The sequence below is a fragment of the Pagrus pagrus genome (assembly GCF_965226575.1).
Source record: "Pagrus pagrus genome assembly, chromosome: 6".
In the NCBI taxonomy this organism is placed as follows: Eukaryota; Metazoa; Chordata; class Actinopteri; order Spariformes; family Sparidae; genus Pagrus; species Pagrus pagrus.
The window spans coordinates 15578293-15598920 of record NC_140190.1 but is presented as its reverse complement, the minus strand read 5'-3'; the positions used below and the strand labels follow the sequence as shown (position 1 = coordinate 15598920).

At 43.4% G+C, this 20628-nt stretch overlaps 1 protein-coding gene across 4 annotated transcripts in view; it reads left to right on the top strand.

The window, feature by feature from the left end:
• Window positions 1-229: 229 nt before the first annotated feature.
• The window catches only part of abl2 (c-abl oncogene 2, non-receptor tyrosine kinase), a 28497-nt gene continuing 8098 nt past the window's right edge, over window positions 230-20628 (top strand). Inside the window, exons 1-8 of one of the 4 annotated variants that reach the window (XM_084354557.1) lie at window positions 230-938; window positions 14964-15125; window positions 18652-18947; window positions 19034-19306; window positions 19572-19656; window positions 19792-19969; window positions 20066-20250; window positions 20348-20500. In XM_084354557.1, the coding sequence (XP_084210683.1) occupies window positions 722-938; window positions 14964-15125; window positions 18652-18947; window positions 19034-19306; window positions 19572-19656; window positions 19792-19969; window positions 20066-20250; window positions 20348-20500 (1549 nt within the window). In that variant the 5' untranslated portion in view covers window positions 230-721. Of the gene's footprint in view, window positions 939-14431; window positions 14603-14960; window positions 15126-18651; window positions 18948-19033; window positions 19307-19571; window positions 19657-19791; window positions 19970-20065; window positions 20251-20347; window positions 20501-20628 lie in introns of those variants that run through there. The other 3 variants (XM_084354556.1, XM_084354559.1, XM_084354558.1) reach the window with 3 other exon arrangements.

Sequence of the window (20628 nt, the reverse complement as noted above, 5' to 3'; positions counted from 1 at the left end):
TATCCATTTCTGTAGTTTTATATTTAAGTAATTACATATCATCTTAATCAGAGTTTTACATAGGATTTCAAACCCACTGAACCACTCACTATTTTATATCACCACTCTGCATTTCCTTGACAAAACAATAGCTGATAGTGGTCTTTAAAGCTTTTCTGCATTTTTCTCTAGGACTCTGGCATCAGACAGCCCACATCAGCCCCCCGCCCGCTGGAACCGGTGCTCGGGGCTTGTTGGGACCCGGTTGTGCTGGAGAGGTGGAGGATCACGGTGACAGGGGATCGCGGCGAACCCCCCGCCTTGTGCAACACATCTTCTATTCTGCGGTAAAGATGGCGGCGTCAGAGGGGGCGCGTAGCGGCCGGACAACGGCAAAACGATTCTGAAAAGCTCCGGATTTGACCGAATCTCGCTCGTCGGTTACCGTCAATATCTGCTCGGATACCGTCTGGATCACCGGAATAGGGATAATCGCTGTCACACGCCGGGGTTGCGATTTTATTGTTAAAGGCAGGGTGGGTGGGTTTCACTGATAGCTGCTAACGTTAGCTAACAGGCTAGCCAAGCGAGCTAGTTAACGTTAGCTCTGTGAAGAAGAGCGGGGAGGGGATTGAGGAAGACTATTCGGGCCAGGCCGCTCCAGCTTGGGGGAATGTGAACCAGAGGTGCGCTGGGGGGTTTGCTCGCTTCGTCCCAAACGTCCTTACGCCTAACTACCGGGATGGGGCAGCAGGTAGGCCGCGTCGGTGAGGGCACATCGACCGGACTCCAGCCACCACAGCCCCACGCGTCCCAACCGCACCAAGGGAAGGGGAACCGGGGGAGCGGCGCCGGGAGGAGACCCCGAGAACCCGGCAGTAGCACCGGGACACCGCCAGGCAGGACTGCTGCAGTCAACGTGCCCGACCCAGGGATCAATATATTCACGCAGCATTCAGGTAACGAGAGAACCACGTTAATTAAAGAGGTGTGGGTGACGATGAAGAAGTCCGTTTTTACTTTGATATGTGTTTGCTGCTGATTAGCGTTTGCTAGCCGAGTCCATGCTAGTTTGACAACGACGCGTTAGCGGAAATAGCCATGCCAACCAACATTAGCTTTCCATGTCCCATCCATTTTATTGTGTGTGTGTGTGTGTGTGTGTGTGTGTGTTAATTTGTCCATTGTCTGTGTATGCAGGGGCCGTGTATTCAGAAGGTCGATTAATGATTTGCTCAGATTTGACACCGACACACCAGTATGTTGGAGCAAATGTATGTGCTGCATGTGACCCAATGATCCCCACAGGAAGAGTCAGTGCTTTTTGAAAAGAGGAAGAGTCTACTTCTCTCTCTTTCTTATTCCCCGAATAAGGGTCATGACTGGAGGTTAGCTAGTTATGTTTCCCTTTAATGCTCCTCTGTGTGATCCCTGGTTTGGTAAACACTGATTCTTGCCTGCGGAGGTTGAGCAGCAATTCCACCCCATTAACTCACTATAGCAGCCACCACAGGCTCACATTACAATACCTAGTGGTTTTCACATGCTCACTTACATCCTCTGTCTGATGATGTCTACTGTTACAACACCCTCAGCAAGATGACTGCACAGTTTGATCCTGTGGGAAAATCTCTGTGAATTATTTAAGTCACCTTCAGTCATTATAAGACTACAGTCATGCGAACATCAAAGTTTAAAGCTACTCTTATGTGATTATATTTTAATACTCTTACGTCTATCCACTTACATGTTCAGGGAGTCTATTGGGCAACTCATTTATTACAGGAATAATCTTGGGTAACTGTCATATAAAGACAGATGTCCACAAAGCAGAGGTGTGGCAATGCCTCCCATCACCCATGTTCCTGCCCCAGAGCTTTGATATTGTTATCTGCTCTGTGAGTCATGGAGCAATAGTCCAGCAGTAACCCCTCCATGCCCTAGATGGCCTGCCTCCTTCCTCCCAGCCTTCTCGCCTCAGGCAGAATTTCTCAATGGCTGATCTGAGCTTATAAGAAATGGGGATGACGGGATGTCTATTAGATGGTGTGCTTATTATCAGCGTTATCCATATCACTTTAATGCATTTTATTGATAAAGGGCTTCCACAGTTGTCCAGTGTGTTTAACACGGCAATCAAGAAGGCGCCCACACATATACCCTGTCTTTCTTTCTCTGTGCATTTGTGACATCCTGTGCTCTGCTTGATTGTGCACTCTGGTGGGATGCTCGATGTCTGTCTACCTGCAGTCGTCTTTTGTTTCTCACTCGTGGATAATCACTTCGCGTATGCTGCATAGACGTAAAACTGCTGGCAAGACTTTTCTAATTTTCACTCATGTCCCAGACCCAACCCCCTCACACCGCTGCAGTGAGCAAGGACACGTAGAAGGTGCAAAGCTTTTGGGAATGGAAGACATTTTCGATTCCTGGCCAGCACTTCTTAAAAGTAACCCTCCTGAGCTCGAAGCACATACACAGATCTACTAAGTGCAGCACCACTGAGCGTCTGCGCTGCTCTGTTCTCTCCGATGTCGGTGCAGGAGTGGCCTTTTTATAGCAGCCAGGATGCAGTCACATAGCCACTCTGCAGAGAGAATGCTACTCTTCAAAGCACACAATAATAGAACAAAGACTCTTAAGTGAGGAAGCTTGGGACTGTGCGCTCAGTCTTCCATTGACTATCAAAGTGCCTTTTTTTATGCTCGTGTATTTGTGTGATAATGATGCAGCATTAATTATACATGTCTTTTGTGGGTGATGTTCCGACTTGTTCTTTTAAGGAGGCTATTTTGATTATACGGGACAGTGTTCATTAGGGCTCAAAAATATTGTTTAAATAATTTGTTATGCTGTAATTTCTCCATGAACTACTTCGCCATTTAGTTTGTATGTCAATAAAACTTCAATGAATCACAAATTCTCATACAAACGCCACACACATTAATAATAACATTAATTTAACGGCCTGATGGAAAAAACAAATGTTTCTAAGAAATAGTGTTTAATGTTTTCTACACTCAGTTCTCTGCTACTAGCCAAGAAAATAGGTCATACCTAGCTATCATACTATGGTCTTTATATATTAATCTTTCTAATAAAAATAAAATTTTTGATGCCCTCAATGTTGTGTCAATTTCTCCTTGTGGTATCAAAGAACGTCAATATTTTCAAGGCATTGTATCTCCAGTATCGTGACAACACTTCACTAGAACAATGTTGTCATGATACCAGAATTAGTAGCAACACTTTTTTAATGATGATTGTGTGGCTTTTTTGCCTTTATTTCAATGGCAACAAAAGAGAGAGACAGGAAAGTGGGAAGAGAGAGAGGGGATGACATTCAGCAAAGGGCCGGGCTGGAATCAAGTTCAGGCCGCTGCAGTAAGGACTCAGCTTTTTTTATATGGTGTGCACACTCAAGCATGTGAGCTACCAGGATGCCTACGTATCTTATTCTTTTGACAATCATAATGTAGTATGATGTATAATAATAAAAGATAAAATATATAAGCAAGCAGCTTCTTGAATGTATAATCATGTATCTGCAGTCATTTATGTCCTGAAATAGTGTTAGGGGTGTTAGGGAGGTGGCTAGATTTGATTTGCTGCTTTGACAATGACTTTATGTGGCCAGGAGGAAGTTGAGATAAGATAAGCTTTATTGATCCCATGCATGCAGGGAAACTGAAGTGCCACAGCAGCAGAAGGAAGTACACCAATAGATGCATAGTAAAGTCAACCAGTGTGACAAGGTGTTGGTGTGATGGCAAATCTAATGTAATGTGTGTTTAAATATCTAATTGTGTTTTCATAGGCAGAATGTCTTCAGAGTCTTTCCTGGTGAAAGCTCTTGGAGATCAACATGTTGAAGTGGTTTTATTAATCCAGCTTCTTAAGCACTTTATAGCTGACTCGCATACTTGTACGACTAAGTGATGCCTTCTTGGTATGTAATTGAAAGGTGCCAGTCTATGAAGAATGCGATTTTGTCTGTTGAAGTCATGCCTGTGTGTTGCTGCATGTCTTTCAGTGGGTATCATATGTGCACAGGCTTCCACTAGGGTTTCTGTCAGTATGCCTGAAACCACTGAGTCATTTCAGAAGGGACAAACAAGAGTCTGGAGGCCTTTGGCGTAAATTGGCTGTTAATTTGCCTGGCCCAGTGGCCTGTACCTCCCCTTTCACGTCACATCTCTCTCCTCAGTAGTAGTGAATTTTTCAACATGTGGTTCTAGCTCAGGGCTGTCTTTGTCTTTCCCCACTTTAGACAAGGTGAGTCAGCTCCTGTCCCCTGCTCAGGTGTGCAGCAGTTCCCCTAAGCTCATCACTAATTTAGCATCCCTGTCTCTCTGCACGCCAGTGTTTACGCCACAAGACAGACAGGCCAGCTAGAAAACACTGAGCTAACAAGGACAGACGGGGAGCAGATTGCCTATGTGCTGATTCAGAGGGAGACAGGCAGCCATCTCTATGAGTATTGGTTGAAATGCAGTACTGGTGGCTGCAACATATTGATGGTTCCACCCTTTAGCCTTGTCAGGAGTTCAGAGATCTCCATCTCTGCAGTGGGTTCATCTGCTACACACTGCAGAGGGGAGAGGCCTTTTGAACTGCCACAGTGGGGTGAATTTTCTGAAAAATTGGCCGTGTTAATGAAGCAATTGCAAGGTTGCACTTCAATTGATTGCTTTTCATAGTTTGTCACTTTCAGATGTTTTATATTTTGCCTTCCTGAAATGAAACCTTTATCTGGCTTGTGAAAAATTAGGGTGGGTCGGCCTGATTGGTGGATGGACTGTGTAAAGAACCAGCAGCTACCTTTGAAGGCTCCTTCTATAAAATCAACAAAGCAATCGGCTCATCTATTTTTACTCTAAACAGATCATAGAAATTGGGGCAGATGAGTGGATTTGAATATTTCTTGGCAGCTTACTGATAGTGAATGTAGAGCCAGCCGTACCTAAAGTGCAGAGCTGTTAAAGCTGCCCAGAGGAGAAGGGAGAAGCCTGGATCCAGGATCCAAGGACCTAAGCTGATTTGCATCACGGGTGAAATTAGATTAGAGACAAATCCACTTTTCTCTGGACTCTATGTGCTAAAACCCCCAACAACCAGGATAAGTCACACAGCAGCCACTGCAATATCAGGGAAAATCAAGCTTCAGATTGTTCAGCAGCTATGGGTGAGATTTTAATAGGCTTGAAAAGATAATATCCTCGAGTAAAGATGATTTGTTGATTTAAAAATAAAACTAGCTAGTTAGTCCTAGTGACTGCCATTAACCACTAGGAGGAGCCATGGCCACACCTCCTCTGGGTACAAGTGGATAGAAATTAGGGCAAAACTGATGAGTCTGATTGTCTCAAAGTTAGGAGTGAGTGTAAATGTGTTTGTAGAGGCATAGAGTTTTTCTGTGCAGATCATTTTATCACAATTAAACATGTTTTATGTCTGAAGACTGCATGTACCATGGTTCTCTCTAATGGACGTGTGTTCAATAATTTATGTCTCTCTGTGCCTTCGTCCTCATCCCAAGCCTTCCCCGTACTACAACTGACTGCTAGGCCTCTCTGTCCTCCAGCCTGATCCTCTATACGAGTCTCTGCACTGACCAGCTCTGCCTGTCCTGTCTCTGTTGAACCCTGGCTGTTGTAATGACCTGGTCACAAATCTGTCAAAGAAGAGTTAAGCCATTTAAAATCAGTAAAATGCCCATAATTCAGAGATTTATCTTATTTGCATGTAATGATGTTTTAAGAAACCGATCAGATGATTACTGAAGATTTTAACATCTTAGAGCTGAGTTTTGAAAGTTTTTTTTTTCTTTTTTTTCTCCCAAAGTTTTGTGTGTCTCTGCATCCAAACTCCCATTTAGCAGCCTCAAGCCTTTGCATCTGCTACCAGTCAACCTTCCGTAGTTCCCAAAACCACAGTCCTAGTTTTTATTCCTTGGCCTCGGCTCTGTGCAGCTTATATCATTAAAGAGTGTGGATTAATCAGAACAGTAAGCGATTGGCTGTGCAGATGGTAAAACCATCCCTGGCAGCTGTCAGCTTAGAAACACCAAATGTTTTCAACTTTGTGGAGAGAGTCTCGCAAAATTGTTTTTCGGTAGCTCCTGGTTAAATCACGCTTTCGCTTTTAAGCTGCAATGGTGAAGAAGCGGGGGGGAAACTAGATATGGTTTATGAAAGGGGGGCAGTCCCTGTGCCAAGCCTGTTAAGCATTGATTCGCTTCCAGGATCGGTCCTCTGTTGTTGGCATTATCTCTGCTGCTTATCTTCTGGGTTGCAGGCTGGAGACTTGGATGGAAACACACACTTGCGCACGTTACTGTAAACACCCACACATGCAAGCTCATGCATACACATTCTTCCTCACACTGTCTCCCTTTCTGTCTGTCCTCGTCAGTGAAGTTGTAATGTGCTGCAGTTCTTTCTGAGGATTATCCAGCACGTCCTACTCCTGCGGTGTAATCGCCCACCAGCTGACCAGTCAGTCAGAAAACATTAATCAGGACACCCTGAGGCACTGCTGTCCTCAAGTATCCCCTATGATGATGTGATTATTCTGAGAGGAGACAGCTGAGAGTAGTTGATTTTTACAGGACTTTTAGTGATTTGCTCGATGACAGATTACAGGTTACTTTTCAGGTTCCTATGGGTACTGGAAATCCTTGAAAATGCTTCAGTTTTATTGTGATGTTTTTAAGGTTTGAAGGTGCTCTGATTTTGGTGCTTGAAACTGCTTGAAATTGTAACTGCATTATTTACATAATAAATTGCTGTATATTGAGCTCAGCCAAGTTATGTAGGATGCCAAGTCTACTCATAGACAGGGGACACGTTTTTCAACTAGGGTTGCAGCAGTATTTTAACAGAGATTTTAACAATAAAATAACCATCTCCAAATATGTCACAGTTTTATGGTATTACGGTATACTCTTTTACACAATTGTTATCAGATACAATGGCTTTATTATATTAACACAAAGTGTTTTGTCCTGACAGACATGAAACTTGATATACATTTGAAATATGTATATTTTTAATAACACTAATATGGTAGAAATTCAATACTGTAGATAAGCAAATGTTGAGTTTTTCCTTTAATTTGTCACTCTTCAGAATGCTATCACAAAACATTATTTTGGTTGTTTATAGCACAAAAATATCTGATGTGATGTGATGAAGTGAAATAACCATTTTTGAGTGTATACTAAAAAATGTGCTCGAATTTGACTATGGGAAAGACGTAGGAACCCTGTTAATAATTCTTCCATCCTGCTGCTCCACCACGTTATTATTACATTATGCAAATAATACAGTAAAGATGTTCTGAATTTGTGATAGTATGTGTAAGATAAGTAGAGAAACCATACAAGTGAGGTATGGCATCATGGCACATGCATTGAATGCAGATGCTCCTCTGGGCTGGTTTGGCATCCAGAGGCGTCTCAGCTATCAGAGCACAGTGGAAGTAAAACCTGTCAGGCTCCAGTCAGCTCTTTAAACTAAGTCATTTAATGTAAAGCAGCTTAAACATACATCCTAACACAGTTTAACCACACCACGCACAGATTAACTGTTCAGACGTCAAGATTAGGCCTCGGTTTCTCCTGTAAACCCTCGCTGCAAAGAGAGAAGAAAAGGCGGGAGGCAACAAGGAGAGTGTTTTTTTTAAATGCTTTGGAAAAATCTGCTGCGCCAAACACACCTTGCTTGGTAACATAACCACACACCTCAGTCAGAAATGTTACATCATCCACTGTTAAATTGCATGATGGAAGTAGACAAGAGCGGGCAGATCTGCTGTGAAGACAGTGCCCCGACATCTACGAGTCATGTCGGCTTAAAATTTCCACTGTGATTTCATGACTTCTGCTGGACAAAAAACATTGGGTTTTTTTGACTTGGGAATTTAAAGTAGAAATGCTTGTTAACAATCCGAAGACATGTTTTTGCTTTTTTTTCTCACTTTACATCACTTGGACTAAATGATATATTTAAGCACAAGCGCCCTTCAGCAAATAGACAAGAAAGCCAGGGTGACTTCAGGTTAACTCTATATTGTGTGTGCATCGGAATTAGTCTATCAAAATATATAATTGGCCATTTGCCATATGCACGATGTGTGAAGCAGACTAGTGTGGATGAGGCATTTGTCTCAAGTCGCCATATGCCACACTCATCCTCTCTGCTGTCACATAAAGGAGCACTTAGCTTTGTTTCCTGCACACCTAAAGGGAAGCACTTAGATCCCATTATTAACCCATAACAAGCCCTGAGAGGGGCAGGGCAGGGCCGGGTGAGCTGCGGGTTAGGACACCATTCTTCTCCAGTCTAGGATGATCCACTGGCCCTTAGGCTCAGACTGGTGTTTGTCCACTCCCTAATTGGCATGTTTCCATGTACACAGCAGACATGATGGCCATATAGACAGAGCTGAATAGAGAACATTCAAAGGCGTTCCCGGCAACAGCCTTCATGTGAGTGTGTAACTACTTAGTCAGGGAGGTTTGCAACACCAGGATGTGTTAAAGGCGGGGGTCTGATTGATGGAGACAAATGAATGTTCTGGTGCAGGCACAGGACAAGAGTAAACATGTTTGATGTAATGATACTATATACACTAGTTCCACTGCTCATGAAATCTTCAGATGTTTCAGACTGAGATATCTGCAAGCACAAGAGTTTTATTTTGACACGGTAAATTTCTAGTCCTCATAAACAAGGGATTATCTTACTGAGCCAGTCCACACACACACACACACTTGCGTTGTGGCATTAATGAAGCTATTGTCCTTTGTCCAATCCTCATGAACAACAACTGACTCTCCTCTCTCCTCTCCACTCATACATTCTCTATGGACTACCTCTCAAACTGTGGATGGATTTCTCATAAATCCTGATCATGACATATCACACAAACACGTTAACTTCAATACAGTTACAACTAATAATTTTTCTTCAACCGTTAGTATTTATCTTGCGTGAGATAGGGCCTGAAGTATGGTTTGTACACAAATTAGGACAACAAAGGGATTATTCTGCAAAAAACTCAACATTTTCAACATACATTGTATTTTCCATTAATTGATGGTGGATTTGAACATTTTTAATACAGAAATACTAAATACTCTATTTAAGCTTTGTGTGTTTGTTTGATAGGCATCACAGTCCACACTCTGCCTTTGTGGCAGCGTTACATCGTATATTGTCACTCTGTTTCAAGCTCTTTTACTTGACCATTCTTGGTTATATTCTACTTGATAGCGTTGATACTTTATATTCCCTCTTTGAAAACTATATAGGGCTGCTATCTTAATAACTGATTAATCTGTCCCAAAAAAATATCTGGGTTAATCATGTGGTGTTTGGCTCTTTTGTTTACTTTACAAAACATTCAAAAACAAGGAAAAATGCCCTTCAGAATAACCCCAGACACGAGGTGACATCTTAAAATGTCTTTATTTCTCAAAGTTAAGGCTGCAACTATTATTGTTTTCATTATTCATTTATCTGCCAGTTATTTTCATAATTAATCTATTAGTCCATAAAATGTCAAAAAATATAAAAAGTGCTCATCACAATTTCACAGAGTCTGACTTAATGTCTTCAGATCGCTTCTCTTGTCCAACATAAACTTTAATCGATTATCAAAATAAATATTAATTTTCAACTAATAGATAATAGACTAATCGTTGGAGCTCTAATCACAGATATTCTGTTTACAAGTTTGCAGAGATGTTTGAGTCCCAAAACCTTTGATCATCTTTTGCTATCATATAGTTACTTGTTAATTTTCTTTTTATCAACTAAGCGCTGTAGCTCTGATACTATATTTCCGTTTCTCTACATCAAAACTTCTGTTTTGTCAGTTCATGTGTTGCCACTGGAAGAAAAAATATTTTCTTCCTTATCTGATTTAAGGGTAGGGAAGGGTTAAAGGATGTCTAACGCTGAACAGATTACAAGTCCATCAGATATAGTGTGATAGATTGATTTGGAGCTGTACCAGTAAACATGACTTTACTTGAGTCCAAAATTTTCCCTAATTTTGAAGTTACTGGCAGCAGCTGATCATCTCTTACATGTTCCCTCAATCTACATCCGGTTTTTGTGTTTATGTAACAACATGATTCATCAGTGAAGCATCATGTGGTCCTCAGTGAATATCAGAAATGCTGATACTAGATTATCGGATCACTGTAAACCAGTCTCTCGGGCTCCAGTCCTTCTTTTAAGATGACTCTCCTGTATTCTTCATCTTTCTGTCTCGAAGTCTGCCACAGGATCTGATCTGACCCGTGCTATAGGATTATGTAATGTCTTGTGTGCGTGGGTGTCATCTGCGGCATTGTCTTGATTTTTGTTCGGGCTTCCTGCAGGCAGCCGGCCATCTATCTCTGCACCACCACAATCACTATGCGCTTTGCAGAGTTATTTCTGGAAGTCATGCTGCTATGTTTTGTTCTCCAGCAGCTAAAAATACACCCTTACCTCGCTGGTCATGGGCTTCAGACACGATCTGTATTGTTTTTGATTAGGGTGTGGAAGTGATGTTATTGTGTTGTTTAATACTTTGGCACAAGGTGGTGGGCTGGCAAAATGAAAGCTTTATAGCCACATGGAGACCCTCATACAAACAGCTGCAGGAGAAGCAGCAAGGAGATAGTCTCACCATTGATGTGTGTCTCATGTTATGTATGTGTGTGTGTGTGTGTGCGCCGTAGGGCCAGGGTCACCTCTGTCCCAGCTGTCTTAGGGGCCGCAGGCTTGGCGTGCCCCTCAGACTTGCAAATACCCTCTCTGCTCTGCTCGACACAAAGAGCCGTAGTTTTCTTCAAAATGCACATGTGCTACACTTCACAGCACACACACTGAGGCACCCGGACGGGCACACGACATACCCCACGCAGACCAACTGCTCCTTCAATCAAACAGTTCAGCACAGGAGGTTTAAGCTTGGCCAAGTGGAACAGCATCTTGCTTTTTGTCTGGCATAAGAAGGATTTAGAAGCAATTTAAGAAATATGATCGACTTAATGAAACTGGATCTGGTGCTATGAAAACAATTTCATCTAATTAGGTTATTTTATTTGGGGCTTGGAATATTTGACGAAGTGACTGCGCGTCTTACTCTTTGTCTGGGATGACTGGAATTGAGATCCCTCAAATCGAGACCTCTGACAAATGGCTTAATATCTCTATTTCATTAAAAACATTCCTGAGAAGAGTGATGTGATACGTAGCTGTGTAAGAGGAGCAGCTCTGACAGTTGGCTCAGCCTGGCTACAGCAGTTGCAGTCATGCACATTTACACACATTTACTCACACACACACACACAGAAGAAAAGTGTGGGTCAATAGGACTCCCCCCTCCTATCCAAGGAGAACAAGACCAGCCATCTGCTGTTGGCCACAGTGCTGGTCCAGGCCTCACACACTCCCACACCGCACATATACACACATGCACACACGTCACATTCAGCTCCACTTTCTTCCATACCATACACCCTGCCCTACCACCACCCCCAACCTCTGTATATACATGCCCCCTCCCCTTTACCACACACCTTCCTCGCTCCCTCTCTCTGCCACGTTTTGCCATCTCTTACAGTGCATTAAACCGCAGAGAACATCAGTCATGGACGTCTGTGCTCTCCAGATGGACCTTGGAAATCTTTACTCCCGCAGGCCACATCAAAGCTAGTTGGGAGTTCCCAGCAGGAGGCTGCTAGTCACTACTGTAACTTCAGAAGTTTAGGTGGTCGGATTCAAGGACGGCGTGGGTAAATACTTTGTCTGGGGGGTCTCGGGCTCTCTCGGATTGCTTTGCATTCAGCGCTTGTACTCCCACAGTGAAGGAGATGGTTTAGAGAAGTGGCTCGTGCTCTATAGTTTTTTCTTTGCCAGGAGAATGAACACTTGTGCTTTTCAGTCTCCATCGTCTGAGTGTACATAGACACAGCCGAGCTTTAAAACAACTGTCCGGAGTCGAGATCAAGAAAACCACAGTGTTTCTTTGGATAGCTGACCAGACCTGGGCTGAAGATGTACTGGGAACTGTGGCTGAGCCAGGTCACGGCCAGTGCTGCGCTACAGTGCATGCTGGTCCAGAATAAAGGTGGGCAAGCCTCGTGTGTAGATGTGGACAGACTAGACAATAAAGAGCTAAATTGTTTGGCGGAGGAGACAGATACTGAGTGTTGATTTGAACAAATCTCTGTGTTCAATCTTTCTGCTTTCGTACGCGTGCATGGCGTGTGTCTGCCGCATGGTGCAGACTAACAATGGGAAATGCTTTATTATTTGATGAATTTCTGCCAACATTGCAAGATTAGAACAAAGACCAACTGTTTCCACTCAATACTTTGAGGTTGCATGGATCAATTGGAGCATTTAACATGGTTTAATCTGCAGTGTCTCAGAATCTTAGGGTGAAAAGCCTGCACCATTCTCACTGACTTCCTCATCATGGTCTGATGATAAAAAGTTCTCTGCCGTCTAACGTTTATCAAGTTTCTGATCTCAGCTGTCAAATTGGAAAAAAAATGTACCTTCTAAGCTGCTGTGCAATTGTCACAGTCAGCTGTAGAGTTTGTGTCAATCACAGTCATGGTTTTAAACCAGTTACTTTTAGCTTGGTAGCACAACAGAGTAATTTGTTCCCTTCATCTAACCAATGAGCACAATAAAGAAACAACGGGTAGAAATCTCACAAGAGTTTTGAATTTCTACAACTACCATGTAGCATTGACATCATTCTTCAGTTTTTTCCATTCAGTTGGCTGTTCTGTCTTCATCTGACCTTGTTATGAATAATGAAACCTGTGCTAATAGTATAATCCTACATTCACTGTCAACTGTTATTACAAACACAGAAGCAGTCCGTGGTGGTTCAAGGTGAAAAGACGGTACGACAGGAATGCTAATTAGCGCTTGTTATTAAAAGCACATTATATATTAATTAGAAGAAGGAATCAGTACAATTACTACAGGAGGAAGAACTGTTAACAATTATCTAGTTTCCATGTTAAACTTTAGCCTGAATGTGTAGGTGGTAGCTTTTAGTGATGGCAGATGTTGAAACCCAGAAGTAAACCTTGAGCTCTCCTCGCAAGTGCCATGTGTTGTCTTTTTCTGTTAAAATACTAAATTCTACCCATGTTTTTTTTTCTCAATTTAAGACATCAGCATGAACTATTTTGTTTGATTTTGACAAAAAATAATAATGCAGGATTCAAGACCACACCATGGTCAACAAAATAATGACTCGTCTGTGCAAATGTAGTTGAATGCCAAACCACTTTTTATTTTGTACTGTATTATACTAGTTGCATATTTAAAAATAATACAGCCAGATCGGCTCTGTTTATGGTGTTGCCCTCATCTGGGGGTTTGTGTGGTGCTTTCCCAGTTGTTTCTCGATATTTTTTTTGCGACATACCACTCAGTATAATGCAATTCTGTACAATCACACCATAAACGCAAGCTCCCAAAACAACCGTGGAGTTTAATGCACATTTCAGGGCTGTTTTGATAACATTATTTCAATTGTGTGTTTAATTTAAGGGTCCAGTTTGTTGGATACAGGGGGAACTATTTCCAGAAATTGAATTTCATTCATAAGCATGCTTTTATTAGTATACACTCGCTAGAAACAAATGGTAATTGTGTTTTGTTACCTTAGAACAGGTATTTTATATCTATAGGAGACGGTCGTCTCCCACAGAGCCCGCCATGTTGCACCGCCATGTCTTTCTGGTAGACCAGAGCAGACAAACCAAACACTGGCTTTAGAGAGAGACAACATAGGTTCTCCTACACGCTTGGAGGGTGAGGAGAGGGGGATTCAGTTGGTTATAATCGGTAACCTCACTGCTAGATGCCACTTAAGCCTACACATTGGACCTGTAAAGCAAGTGAAAATAAATTTAAACTCTGTTTAAAGTCTGTCATTTCTTTCAGTGATAGTTATAAGATTACAGCTGGTGCTTCCTTTAGGAGGAGTTTATAGATTAGGACGTCTGACGTTGTTTATGTTTAAAGTCATTCTATAAATAAATAAAGGATCACTAGGTTAATGCTGAGCAACCGCCTCCACCATATCTCAAAGCAAGAAAAACCTGCTACGTGTTGTTTTAAACTTGCTTGTATTACACTACTTGTTCTGCGTCCCTCGATTGCACCACCCTCCTCTCCCACTCGCTCAGCAGCTGTCCAGACATGCAGTGAGTTTGGCAGCAGCTGTCGAGTGTACTGCGTGTTAGCTACGCAACGCATGTACTCGTTCATCATTGTGTGTCTGTGGGTGTGTGCAATGTAGCTATGGTAATCACTGCATCCTATCCCAGTGCTTTGGCTCCTCCCTCTTGCTCTCCTTATATACACACGTACAAGAACACTCCCACCTCAGATCTTACCTGGTTTGGGCTAGACACAGCAGGCCTCTGTGTGTAGCTTGTGATAACAGTGCTCTTCAGAGAGTGGTTCGGTTAAAGTAATGCTTTTGAGGTGCCTGCAGGCGAGCAGCAGTTTTGAGGAAGAGTGGGCTGCTCTGAGTGGCCGTCAGCTCCACACAGGGCACAGGCAGGGGAAACCGCCTGGACAGACAGGTAGACCATCTGTGAAATGGGCTCTTGGGATTATGCTGGATTCAATCTGTAGCATTTGGTTAGAGGACATCAGTCTTACCACTCAGCTACCCTGCTACTGGAGCACTTTTTGCCTCAAGACAGGAGAGGAATAGAACATTTTTGTGATTTGTATCTGCTGAGTGACTTTTAGGCATAGAGCAACTTATTGTAACTTGTTTTTTTATGTGTTGGACTGTGGACAGCACAGTGTTTCTGTCTCTTTTTTTGCCACTGTTCGCATGTGTAAGTGATGTTGTATTCTCAGTCATGATTTTGTTTTCTAGTCTAACGGTGTTTCTTCTCTTTCCCTGCCCTTTGCCCTATCGTCTTCCTCCAGAAGCTCTCCACAGGCCATTCGGCCTGGACTCGGCGGCGCTGACAGAGGCGGTGCGCTGGAGCTCCAAGGAAAACCTGCTGGGGGCGGCCGAGAGCGACCCTAACCTCTTCGTTGCACTTTATGACTTTGTCGCCAGCGGAGACAACACGCTCAGCATCACTAAAGGTAAACAATGACGTTGATCACTGTAAATTAATTGCCCAGCTGATTATGTTTATGTTTGCTTACTAAATCCCTCACAACTCACAAAAACGGTTTCATCATGTTGTGTGCTGAAACTTGAAAGACTCGTCCTACAGTTCAGTCTTTCCATGTATCATCACTGAAGCTTGTTTCTTAGCTACGTGATGTTACTCTGTTCTCAACCACACCTTCCTTAGCAGCATTGTTGCTGTTTGTTGCAACAGGACCGAGTGATTCCCTTACAGTCATCGGTAAAATCCTTGAGGCGGGATGGTGATTGGCAGCTCAGCAACTCCTGGAAAAGAATGTTTTATGAGTAAAAGTGTAGTTATGTCAGAGGAATGTGGTGTGTCACTGGAGCAGAAACCACTGCTATTATTATGTCACCCTGTTGTGACATCAGCAGGTATCTGACCCAGCCTACAGCTTTCTTTGTCACCTGCCCACCCACACCCAACACGCTCTTTCACACTTTACTTTGATTCATTTACAACATCTGTGAGCCTGTTGTTTTTATTCTTTATTATCAACAAATCCAGAGGTTGAAAAATACTATTATAGCTGGTAACAATGAAATGTTACTTTAAACCTTTGCAAACAGCATGACTAAAATACAGCTGATGTCTTTTCAATATTTTCTCACTTCTCACTCCACTCTCTGTTGCAAACAGTGTAGACCTCCTCTCTCTCAACCAGCAGCAGTTAACCGGTCACCCAGCTCTCCCCTGAGTAATGAGCTAAAAATATCTTCATAATATTATCCAGAGACAGCCAGGCTCTTATCCCCAACCCGATCTAAAGCATTAAACGTGGCAGAGTGTGTTAATTATCCATCGTTTTAGGACTTCCACGGCAGCTGCCTGGGATGGAAATGATGTTTAGACCCTGACTCATGGAGTGAATCTGAGATCCCTGCCCACATGCATGCAAGCACATGTGCACTCCCAGGCTCCACTGCACTTTTCCTCTCCGTCCTGCTCTTTGCTCCGTCACATGGAACCAGCCCAGCGTGCCTCTAATGCTGCGTTAATATGGAATATGTTCAACTGTAATAATAACAGGTGGATGAGCGCAGCGGGCAGAGGCTGATCACAGAGAGAGGTTTAGCAGGCCCCTGTCTGGGGCTAAGCGTCGTCTCTTCTCCGTGCCAGGCCAAACCAGGCTAGAGCAGACCAGAGGCCCGCTTCAGGCACACGTTGCTCCCAGTGTGAGGCAGAGAGGCAGTCAGTGTTTCCACTCCCACAAAACTTACAGACACAGAAGAAGACAGACACAGAGGAGACTGATGGATTGGTGGGCTGGATGTGGATAACCATCTCTGTTTAATGTAGTTCTCTGGATAGCTAGCAAAGAGTGTTTCGTTTTAAGAGAAGGTCTGGTTTGCAGGCCATGGTTGTTTTTACTGACTAGACTTACTGTTAAATTTCTGCTATTTCTCACAGTTTAAGGCATTATGTGACCCAGTCGTGATACCCTAAATCTGCATTCAGATCAACTCTCGCCGTGTGCAAAAAAAAACACCTCGTTCGTTTGAATGAGGCTGTTCCTGCGCCACAATTTGCCAGAAAACACAGGGTAGTCTGGCAAAAAATAAAACTGAACCTGGCTCAACTTTTGCTGCAGCATGATGTCATTCAGCAGGGTGCTGCTGTGACCAGCCAAATACATGCAACTGCACATGCCTGATCCATAGCTTTGTGATGAACATAGAGAAGAAGAAGAAGGAAAGGGAGATGAGGAAGAAGACCACCACACAGTGTAGACTAGAGAGCCAAAAATGTTGTTGCCGATGTGGACATTTTTTACAGTTTCAGAGGAAGACAACACAATTGTTAGGGTTCAGAGAGGAGGGATATAGTCTGTTAAACACAACAAATCGGGGTCAATCTGGGATCGCAAAAAACCTTTGCGTTTAGGATTTTTCTCCCTCGATTCCATTGTTATAACAGCCAGCGAGCAGCGTGTGGAAGAAACTTGTTTATTATGTAGCCAATCAAAAGCAACGTGTACCGAACAACATTGCAACAATCAGCTGCACCTAAAAGTTTGTACAAGTCAACGATATAAGTAGGCCTGCATTAATTAGGAGGGGTTACATCACAATCAATGTGTTTATTGTCACAACCAGTTTACAGAAGGGACGTAACCAGAGAGCATCTCGCCGTCTGCAGAGCATTTGATTGACAGTATTTGGGAGATCAAGGGCAGATTGTCCGCTAGTTAATCGATCGCAGACTGTGTCATTCTCTCAGACGGATAGAAAATTATAAAATGCTAAAATGGATCACCAAATATACATGGGTAGCTGTGAATATACCTAGGCGAATCCTATATGTGTGTGAAACACTGAACTTTAAGATATTATTGGTTGTCATATTGGTATCGGTCACAAGAAGCCGATAATAATCGGTTATTGCATCAGCTGGAAAAAAATCCATGTCGCGTATCCTGGTAACTGTGTCATTTGAACGGTGAATTTGCTCGTAACAAAGGATCAAATTGTTGCTACTGTGATAACGTTTCAAGTTGTGAAATCTTGTCTGGTTATTATAAACCACTACACAGTGTTTTGGCAGCTGATAAGCCTTTAAAAGCATTAATCATTAATTAATTTGTTGCTTCACCTGGATCGATGTAAGTGTCTCATCGGAATCTGAAGCAACACCGCACCAACGCAGCACCTTGCGTTTTGTTCTTCTCTGGTCTGAACGCCCACTAAAGGGTAACATGCCGTGTAGTCATCAGAGCTATTGTAAGAATTCAAGGGGTGAAGGGATAATTTGTGTGTGAGTCTGAGTGGAGGGAGAGATAAAGACAAGTGCAGACAGGAAGAAAACTTGGTGTCGAAATGTGTGGTGGAAGTGCAGAGCTAGATAGACTCATACTTCTGCCTCCCTCTCTTCCTCTTCCTCCCCTTCATCTTCCCCTTTTTTCTTTCTCCAATCCCCCATCAGTCTGACCACGGCTTCATTCAGTGTTGTTTGTTGCACTGATTGCTCCCTCCCTCCTCCAGTCTCAGCACATCAGCTCCTCTGCTCCCTCATGTCTTCTGCACTTGCGTCACAGACAGGCGAAGACAACGGACCAAGTCACTACATGCCTGGCTTTGCCTAGCCCTCTATGACAGATATGCAGCTCACCCAACCCTATCATTGTTCCATAGTGTTTGATGTAGTTTCAACGAGAGGCATGTCGTATCCATGACTCCTCTCTTCTGTTTATGACCTGTTATTAACGACAAACCTGTTACCTGATAAGAAATTTTGTTCTGTGTTGTGTCTCCCTAAGGAATTTGAAGGAAAACTGAATTAATTGAATCCTGTGATCCGTGCCAGATGCTTTCTCTTTAAACTCTTGATTCACTTTTTAATTTAAGACATTTGTTAGTATTGATTAGCTATCATGTCTTCTTTTCTAAAGGGCACTTTAACAGGACACATATTAATCTTTCCAACCACCAGTCCAAGCTGCCACCGTTAGTCTTACAAGTTTGCCTTCCTCTGTCCAGGTGAGAAGCTGCGTGTGCTGGGCTACAACCAGAATGGGGAGTGGAGCGAAGTGCGCTCAAAGAACGGCCAGGGTTGGGTGCCCTCCAACTACATCACGCCAGTCAACAGTCTGGAGAAGCACAGCTGGTACCACGGGCCCGTGTCACGCAGCGCCGCAGAGTACCTGCTCTCATCCCTCATCAACGGCAGTTTCTTGGTCCGGGAAAGCGAGAGCAGCCCAGGACAGCTGTCAATTTCTCTCCGCTATGAGGGGAGAGTGTACCACTACCGAATCAACACAGCCTCTGATGGAAAGGTAGAGTTTAATAGAGTGATCAGAGTTAGCTGTAGTTGGTGTTAAGATGGTGATAACATTTCAAAACCCTCTGCTCCCCTCCTCAGGTGTATGTGACATCCGAGAGCCGTTTTGCCACCCTGGCCGAGCTGGTCCACCACCACTCCACTGTAGCAGATGGCCTGGTCACCACCCTGCACTACCCAGCACCCAAATGCAACAAACCCACAGTGTACGGTGTGTCGCCCATCCATGACAAGTGGGAGATGGAGCGCACAGACATCACCATGAAGCACAAGCTGGGTGGAGGCCAGTATGGTGAGGTGTATGTGGGAGTGTGGAAAAAGTACAACCTCACAGTGGCTGTCAAAACACTTAAGGTAAGAAAAGGCCCTCGTGTCAAGTTAATTATAGAAAGCTAAATTGTAAGAATAGCCTGTTCTTGATAGTTATTATCTCAGTACTTTCATTTGTACGTGGTGTGGCATAGGTAAAACAGTGGTGGTAGAGCATCACCTGCAGGTGGACTTTGGTATTACATGTGCTGATCACTTAGGACCAACTTTTATCTTTTGTCTGTCCAACTCACTGATGAAACTGATCCATCTTTTCTTTTTCAATTTTTTCAATTTTCTATCATGACAGGAGGACACCATGGAGGTTGAAGAATTCCTGAAAGAAGCTGCCGTCATGAAGGAGGTTAAACACCCAAACCTCGTTCAGCTACTAGGTCAGTATTTATGAACATTATTGACTGTATTTGGCTAATAACCCTTTTTATATGTACATAAACAATCTTTATTCCAATACAGTCTGACCTTAGCGTTCGTTGGTAACTGTATTCTGACTGCTACCTCTCCCCCAGGTGTGTGCACGCTGGAGCCTCCGTTCTACATCGTGACAGAGTACATGCCACACGGCAACCTGTTGGACTACTTGAGAGATTGTGACAAAGAGGAGGTGAACGCTGTGGTGCTGCTGTACATGGCCACACAGATCTCCTCTGCCATGGAGTACCTGGAGAAGAAGAACTTCATACACAGGTAAGGGGAATAGTCTAGTTTTGTTCTCCATGAGTTTGTCCACCTCATATGTCACAGTAGTCTAATTTCTCTTTCTTCCCCACGTCTCTCTCTCAGGGATCTAGCAGCGAGGAACTGCCTGGTCGGGGAGAATCATGTCGTGAAGGTTGCAGACTTTGGCTTGAGCCGGTTGATGACTGGTGACACCTACACTGCCCATGCTGGGGCCAAGTTCCCCATCAAGTGGACTGCACCAGAGAGCCTTGCATATAACACCTTCTCGATCAAGTCTGATGTCTGGGGTGAGCAATCCATGTGCATACATTCATACTAAGTGTTTTTCCCTCTTGTATTTCCAATATGCTAATGTTTGATCTTCTAAAACTATCTTCCTAACAGCATTTGGGGTGCTGCTATGGGAAATTGCCACCTATGGCATGTCTCCATACCCTGGCATCGATCTGTCTCAGGTCTATGACCTCCTGGAGAAAGGTTACCGGATGGAGCAGCCCGAGGGATGTCCACCCAAAGTCTATGAACTCATGAGAGCATGTGAGTAGTAGCTATCTTGCCTACCCCTTCACATGAACATAAACAGAGTTTGACAGCATGTGTTGGAAAGAGTTTAGTCTGTCCATATTTCTGTCAGATCTGAATCATGTCACAATTTACTGCATCTT